Source organism: Pteropus vampyrus, unplaced genomic scaffold (genome assembly GCF_000151845.1).
Source record: "Pteropus vampyrus isolate Shadow unplaced genomic scaffold, Pvam_2.0 Scaffold236, whole genome shotgun sequence".
Classification (NCBI taxonomy): domain Eukaryota; kingdom Metazoa; phylum Chordata; class Mammalia; order Chiroptera; family Pteropodidae; genus Pteropus; species Pteropus vampyrus.
This window is the reverse complement of record NW_011889017.1, coordinates 2277720-2285678: the sequence shown is the minus strand read 5'-3', so window position 1 is coordinate 2285678 and position 7959 is coordinate 2277720. Positions and strand designations below refer to the sequence as shown.

Below are 7959 nucleotides of genomic sequence, written 5' to 3'. Positions count from 1 at the left end.
GAAACACAAAGTAAAATAAAGAGTAAACATAACAAATCTTAGAAGGTACATCAGGTAGACTCTAAATGTGAACAAGTTTATTTCCCTAATTAAAAAGAGCAGTCTCTGTCATATTGGGTAAAGAAACAAAATCATTATATACTATTTATAAGTATACCTAACTACATGATAAACCATTAAAAATATGGGGCTAGGCAAAGAGATAGCATATAAATGCAAACAAAATGTAAGCAGAAACAGAAATACTATCCGAGGTTGAATTTAAGTCAAATGCAGGAAGTTATCATTTATAAACATGGACAAATTATTAATCTTATGTGTCAAACAACATTAACAGCAAAATATATAAAACTAGAAGAGAGAACAGGCCTTTATAAAAGCTAAGATCTGTCAAATTTCATAAATGACCTTCAGGAATATCTTTAAATTGACAAAGTAAACCAAGCGGATGCTGAGTGTTTTTACTCTGATCACAAAATTCATACATACATATGTATGGTATGAATCTGGTCAATACAGAAAAGTATAAAATAAGAAAAAATAGTATCAACCCTGAACTACAGGCAAAACCTTAACATTACCACACACCAGTAAACAGTTCAATCAGGGCCCTTTAGAGTTTTCTCCTATTTGGTCAAAAAGCTTGCTGAGGAACAAAACTGTAAGGGGCCTTAGCTGAAAAGAAAAGAAGGCTGAGGGAGATGGCTCCAAACTAGGCCACAGACTGCCATTCTCACCTTTACTCTCTGACCCCAGCACCGCTTCACTGGGGCCACACCCTAGAGTGTGGTTTTCAAACCAAAGCCCATGTTCCCCTACAGTTTTAGGAAATCAATTTAGTTGATTCTTGCCAAAATTAAAAACAAAAATAAACAAACAAATGAAAAAATGAATAAGCCAAAACAAATCACTAAAGAGAAATAGAATGGGAATGACCAGACTCGCCTGCATAATTACAGGCTCCTGGACTGGGAGGGACAGAACAGAGCCTAGCATGGAGCTCTGAAGTATGTGCTTGAGAAATAACTATTTAAACATGACAAATATTTAATTTGCCAGATGGCTCCTCCTTCCCGGATCTAAGGAAATCTCTCACTGGAAGCCATGCCACAGAGCACATAGGCAGCTTGCAACCCACAGTGGCCCCAGAGGACTGCAGGGAAGGCATGACTTGCTTGTTTCTCAGCCAGTTTTATTTCCCAGCCCACATCCTGCCACTCAGAGCACCTGGCTCTCCAGGTTATTTCTTTTGTAGCTGCTTTACATTATTTCAGAAATAGTTTCAGTCTTTGCTTCACTGATGACTTTATCCTGCCCTTTTCTCTCTTCTAGGGCTTGAATTTAGATGAGACATAAGAGCAAAGGGCACTGACTCCCAAACCCATTTTATTTATTAATTCTCATCTCAGCAACAGTTTAGCAAGAAAGGTTAATAGGAAGGAAACTATTAGTGAGTTTTAAGAATGCAGGCCACCAATGGTGGCTATAGTTAGACAATGGCTGCATAGAGCAATTTTTAAAAAATGAGTATTGTCTATTTAGAAATGTCTCTTGGGTTGTTGATCCAGGTGTGTAACTAAGTGTGAGGATGGAGAAAAACAGAAGGAATGAGAAACCATCTTCTATTTGAGATCTTGTGAACCAGCTCTGGTTCCTTTGCTAACTCTGTCTAAAGTTAAAAACAAAAAACAAAAAACCCTCAATGGGGAAATATATAACTATTTACAGAGGCTTCTCCTCTATCTAGAGTACCCTTGTGCAAGATACGTCATCTTGCAGCCTTACAGTGTGGTTGTATTTGAAATAAATGGTGCAAGAGGTGAAAAAAAAAATAAGTTCACTGAAAAATACCAAGTGTCATAATATCAGACTATATTTGGAAATGATTACTAGGGTCCCACTAGATGGCTGGCTGGCTGGCTGGCTGACAGGTATGTAGACAGACAGATAATAATACCAACATTTTTCAAGTCACTTACTCTTGGCAGCCTCCAATTATACCTATTCTTCCATCTTGCCCTTTGTGTTTCTTGGTGGTTAGAGGAGGTATGATATTTCTCACCAACTGAAAAGTATTTTCCATATCTTTTATTGAATGTACTTTATGTAGTGAAAATGCTCTTTTCAAAGCTGAAAAACAGGAAAATGAAATCACTCAGAATGGCAAATATTGGTATATATAAAGAACAGAGACTTAAATGAAATAGCCCTTTAACCAAAACACTGTAAGTTGACATGAATGCTATAGATTTTTATCCAATGGTTTTATTATTTTATTTCTGTAAGCAAATGATGTTCAGAAATTACAACACAATACTAAAACATCTTGTATATATCAAGTTACTTTTGAAATGTATCAGACACTTTGGAAGTCTACTTAATCTTTCAGGAAAAAAATTTGTAATGCTTTATTAATAAACTATATTTTATTTCGATGTTTCTATAAATTTATTAGGTCTCTTCTCTCAAACTGGAAAAGCATCTTCTCATTTGTTACCTTCCACTACCATATTCAAGTCTGAGATTCATATTTTCCAGTCATATGTCTAACGCTCAATTAGATACTAATTAAATAATCTAGAAATGGTATTCTAAATATAGGATATATCTTACATTGGGTTCAAAGGCATTTTGCATTGTCTCTAAATAGCTCATTTTAATTTGTCTTTCTTGAAAATAAGGCACCCAATATTTTTATCCTTTCAGTTATCTCGGCAGCTGGAAAAACTAGACATAGGTCACAAGTTTAAGTGAAGATCAGAAACTGGCTCAGCTCCACGTGATAAAACAGCTTTACCTTTAATAAAACTAACAGTTTTACTTTTTATTCAACGAACTTATTCAAGTAATTTTCTTTAATGAGTAGATATAAATGCCTCCTTAGCTGATATATCAGATGCGTAGACCCCAAAATGTAAGGAGAATATTAATTACCGTCAACCCAAACACCTTTCACCTTCTTCCAAACCAACAAAGGACTAAAACTCAAGAGAGAATCACTGTAAACCTTTGGCCAAAAAAAAGCACAATTAGGCTTGTGCAACAATCAGTAAAACTGGCTGATCCTGCGGCTCCAGTCGTCTTTCCTCATAAGTAGAATTCTGCTCCAGTGACATGTCTGCAGAACTGCCTCCCGCCCTGACTCAGAGCCAGGCTGCAGAAAAACTGAGCTAGCAGGGCAACCCCGCTCTCACTTCTCCCCCTCCCCCAAAAGTCTCAACTTCCTAAACGCCTGTCCACACCTCAAATTCCCAGACTGCACACTGTCTCTTCGCCATGCACAGTTACTGTGAAATGTTCTTTCCCAGTGCTCCTTAACAAGCTGCATGAAAGCAGCCAAAGCTGTTATAATCAGATTTAATGGCGGTATCACTGGCGGCTGATCAGCAATCTATGCAGTCATGAAAATGCTTGCCATGCATTTGTTTCAAACTCGAACATATCCAGCTTAACAACATGACTGGTCAATACAAGAATATCAGAGAATGGTCGTTCCTTCAAATTCCCCAGAACAATAAATATGGCCGCTTTTTTAAAAGTCTAGAAATTGTAAAGATAGAATCCAAACTTACCAGTCACTCTTGTTCTAGGTTCCTTACAGTGTTTTGGGTTTATTACATACCATCACTTTATATTAAGCACTTAGCCACACACAAACTATCCCTAAGACCACCCCACCACCTTCTGTCTACACAGAACGTGGTACAGCTCCCACCTGTGGCTTAAGGGGAGCTCCGCTCTACATCTTTCCATGTTGGACTTCCACCCTCAAGTGCCTCAAACAGTCTGGCACAGAATTTGACACAAATATTTGATGAATTAAGGAATCTTGATTTAGTCTCATTAGGAACCAGTTTATCCTTCTCTTACAAATAGGGAAACTGAGGCCCTGAGAGACAGACCTGAGAAGACGCCTCAGTTAGTAATGGATAAGCCTGGGCAGAAAACACCATTTTATAAAAATGATGCTATTTTAAGGTAAAAGAAATCACTTTTCTTTAACCAAATATTCACCCCACCAACCAAAAGAAAAGTCAAAATCCTTCTCAAATGCCTTCTGATACCATTTCAGAGGAGGCCAAATCATTTTTGAGAACTGCAGCATTTTCACTTAACTGGAATTCTAAGAATGCAAAGTAAAGTCCACACTGCTCACCAGTGTTCCGTCCCATTCCTCTAAGATGAACATCTGTTAGTGAAAGGGACATAGAAAGGTCAATTAAATTCCCCTACACTGCACAATGAGTCTCGGTTTCAGTTGGCTTGATGACATACATCATTTGGACTTATCCACAAAAATACTTAAACACAAACATCAAAGTTCTGAAATATAAAAAAGGCCTTGACAAGAAGTGGCAAAATTTATCCTATTAAGTAATTGTCTTCATGACAATTCTGAGTCTGCAAGAACAGGTTAAACAGGTCTGGTTCTTATTTGTTCTGAAGAAGTGTGGCTAAGGAAGACTGAAGAATTACAGATTTCTTAAGCCTGGGCTGTTTTCTAAAATTACTTACCATTAGAATTACTGTGATACCAATGTCTCTTTGTGCCAAACGTGCTTTAAATTAATGTGAACCATAACTAATTTGAAGCACCTGACAGCAATCTTTAAATTAACTGATATACCTTAAAGCTATGATGGAAAGTCGGTGATCTAAATTCGAGAATACCTGTTTTTTTGCTAAAAGTTTATGAAGTCAGTCTAATAATGAAACCGCAAACTCAAAGAGAAATTCTGCTAACAAATTATAGTGTGTGAGTTTAAGACAAACAGCTACCAATACTGTCTCTGCCCAGAAGTCCCTGTGCTCCTGGTGTAATGGAGGTGCAGAAGCTGAAGAACTCTTAAATTCTCCTCTAAGTATTTGGACCTATCATGCCTAAAATCCAAGTTAAAACTCTTTAACAATTACTGTCGCCACGTCCGGCCTCGAGACTGTCCTGAAAGCTCCTGGCCAGCGCCGCCCAGCTCGCGTCGTCCGCAGCTGTGTTCGCGTTGTCATCGGCTAGGCCAAGCCTGAGACCCCGCCCCCAGCAGCCTGACGCCGTGGCCGCGCTCTTGCAGCGAAGACCACACGAGGCCCCGCAACCCCAGCCCCATCGCGGCGCCTTCCGTCGGGAAAAGCGGCCTGCGGCCGGGTACCTGTGTCCAGCGGCTGCCCATAGAGCGCGAGCGCGGCCGAGAGCAGCGCGACAACGGCTGCGCCGGCGACCGCAGCCACGACTCCCACCAGAGTGGCCATGCCAAAGAAAGCCGGTATAGATCTTACCTCGCCCGCAAGCCCGGGCTGCCACCCAGGAGAGACCTACAGCCATCGGCGGACTTCCGGGTTCCCGGCCGCCCCCGCGCCGCCGCCGGAACCAAAGCCATCGAGTGGACTTCCGGGATCCCGTCAGCCTAAGCGTTGTTGCCGGAATTGGGCTTCCGACTCACAGCTGGCTGGGTTTTGGCATCTCTCCATCCACAGGCTGACCTCCACGGGCCATTTACGGTCGCATATGATTGACAGGCTTGATCCCCAACCTGGCCTGTGCAGCAGATTGGTCTGCTGGAGTTTTGCTAGAAGAGATTAGGGAATCAAGAGGCGTCTTAATGATTTAGGGTCTGGGTTTTTTTCGTTCCATTTTTTGGGCAAGGGGCATTATATAAAATAATTGAGGCAGAAAGCTGCTCAATAGGCTGGCTGTGCGTTTTACCATTTTAGCTACTTACACCGTGACTAGAAATCTTAAATAGAAAAGCTTAATTTTTAGGGGGCGGGGGGAAGGTAGATGGGGTAAAAGGGGTCAAATATGTGATGACATTAAAGAATTAAAAATAAATAAATTAATTTAAAAAAAGAAAAGCTTAATTTTGTTTTATATGCTCATCATCCAGAACATGGCACATAGTAGGTGCTAACTCTATTTAGGTATAATTTACATAGCAATAAAATTAATTTTAAGTGCACAATTATATGAATTTTAACAAACAATCATGTAATCACCACATTCATGATCTAGAACATTTCGATCAACACATCATGCTTTTGATGCTATTAGAAATGTTACTTTTAATTTTCAATGTATTTATCATATATGGAAATACAATTGATTTTTATATCTTGACATTGAATCCTTTGACCATGCTAAATTCACTTATTCTAGCAGATATTTTGAAATTATTTGGTATCAACTATATAAGCAATGACAGTTTGCCCCATTTTTTGGTGCCAGTAACTTCGCTAATTTCAATCACTTGGTTAAGGTGGTGTCCACCAGATCGTTTATGTTTTACCAGTAAAACTCCTGAAATTTTAGTTTATTCAGTAAAAATTCATAAATTTTTATTCAGAATTTTTGTTTTATTTATTAGTCAGTAGGTTATTTATTAGCAGTATGAATTAATTTTAATTTTATTAATGTATTACATTACTCTTAAATATTTTAAATGCAAACATTTAAATATTTATTTTCAGTGGGTCATCTAGGGTCCCCAGCTTCGGAGCCACTTCTGATTCTTGTGATATTGTGAGTCTGCCTTCCCACAGAATGCAGAACATGATTTCTTTCTTGTGTGCCCCTCCCCTCAGATTTTGAGGAGGGAGAAGATATGTGTAAACTAAGAATAGTCAAATAAATTAAACTCTGAATCTTCCTTACTCAGCTTTGAAGTTGTGAAGCATGAGAGTGGGCATTACCCATCTTGTAGTATGGTGGACAGAAGAGAGGGTATATGGAGCTCACTGGACACTGATCTGCTTCATTGGATTAGTATGATTTGTCTTCTGAAGCCAAAACGACAGGGAAGGAAAGGTAACCAGTCTGAAATGTATGCGCACATTTTGTTTCTTTTACATCTCCTCTGAAATAAAACATATTTGGCCTATCTCTCTGGCAACGTTCACTACCTTTCCATGCTGTCCTCCCCCGTGCTCTTAGCCTGTAGACTGCTGTCTTCATCATACCAGGCTAGGAAATAGATCCAAGAAAGGTCTATTGGAACTCAGATCTTTTATTGTTCTGAAGGTGAAATAACACATTGGATAATATTATAAAGACCTGAAAATATGTGTTTTACCCACAAAATCTGAAAAATAGTTAAAGCTGGAAAAAATTTTCAATTAAGCTTGAAGAGAATAGAAGTAACATAATGCTGACAACTAATTTGCATTCCTAATTACCTCAGTGGGAGCAGCTGCTTATGCCCATTGGTTAATGGGTCCTTCAATTTGAGAACTAATCCTTGTGACATCTATTATTTTTAATCTTTTTAATGAAGAGGAATATGATTAAAGGATACAGCCAGAGGAAAAATAAAATTTATTTTCAGGATCAGCAAATTTTTATTTCCAGACCAGAAAAAACAGTCGGGCTCAGGTAGATTTAGTTTTTCTGGGGGCTTATTTAAAATACAGAAGCACAAAGGTATCTGTTGTTATGATCATCTATTTTCTAAATGGTTGCTATGATTCAACATTTTTCTTAAAAACAAAATAATTAGAATGGTGTTGCTGTTATTGACCTCCTTGGCTTTAGGTAGAACACTTGTCTTCTTAATCAGCTGTTGCAGCATCAGCAGGAGAGTTGCAGTGATGACTATGGGAGAGGCCATGGATTAATGTTGAACTTCACCAAGTAATTTCACCACCACCTCTTATGTTTAATGGGGCCAGGGAACAAAATTTTTATCAAGATATCAAATGATTAGAGCACTTCCTATGTTTGTCACATTTGCAGATGGTACTGTATTGAGTATTCTTATTCATTTTCTCCTACATAAAATTCAAGAGCATATTTCTCCATCCTTCTCCCTGCAATTGCCAAAAGAAACCATATGGAACTGAATCTAAGATTATGGAATTCACCTTATTGATCTCTGTTCAGGAAGTTAGGCTCAGAGGAAGTAAAATATCTAGCTGTATGTGTGTGGATGTGTGCATGTGTGTGCATGTGCACTCTTCTGTATCAACCACCGA

General features: G+C 38.7%; 1 protein-coding gene across 1 annotated transcript in view; it reads right to left on the bottom strand.

Annotated features, from left to right (window-relative positions):
* Nucleotides 1-5275, bottom strand: part of NAXD (NAD(P)HX dehydratase) — a 27958-nt gene extending 22683 nt beyond the window's left edge. Inside the window, exons 1-2 of the mRNA XM_023519765.1 lie at nucleotides 5145-5275; nucleotides 1978-2130 (exon numbers count right to left, since the gene is read on the bottom strand). Of these exons, the coding sequence (XP_023375533.1) occupies nucleotides 1978-2130; nucleotides 5145-5244 (253 nt within the window). The 5' untranslated portion in view covers nucleotides 5245-5275. The remainder of the gene's footprint in view (nucleotides 1-1977; nucleotides 2131-5144) is intronic.
* Nucleotides 5276-7959: the final 2684 nt, after the last annotated feature.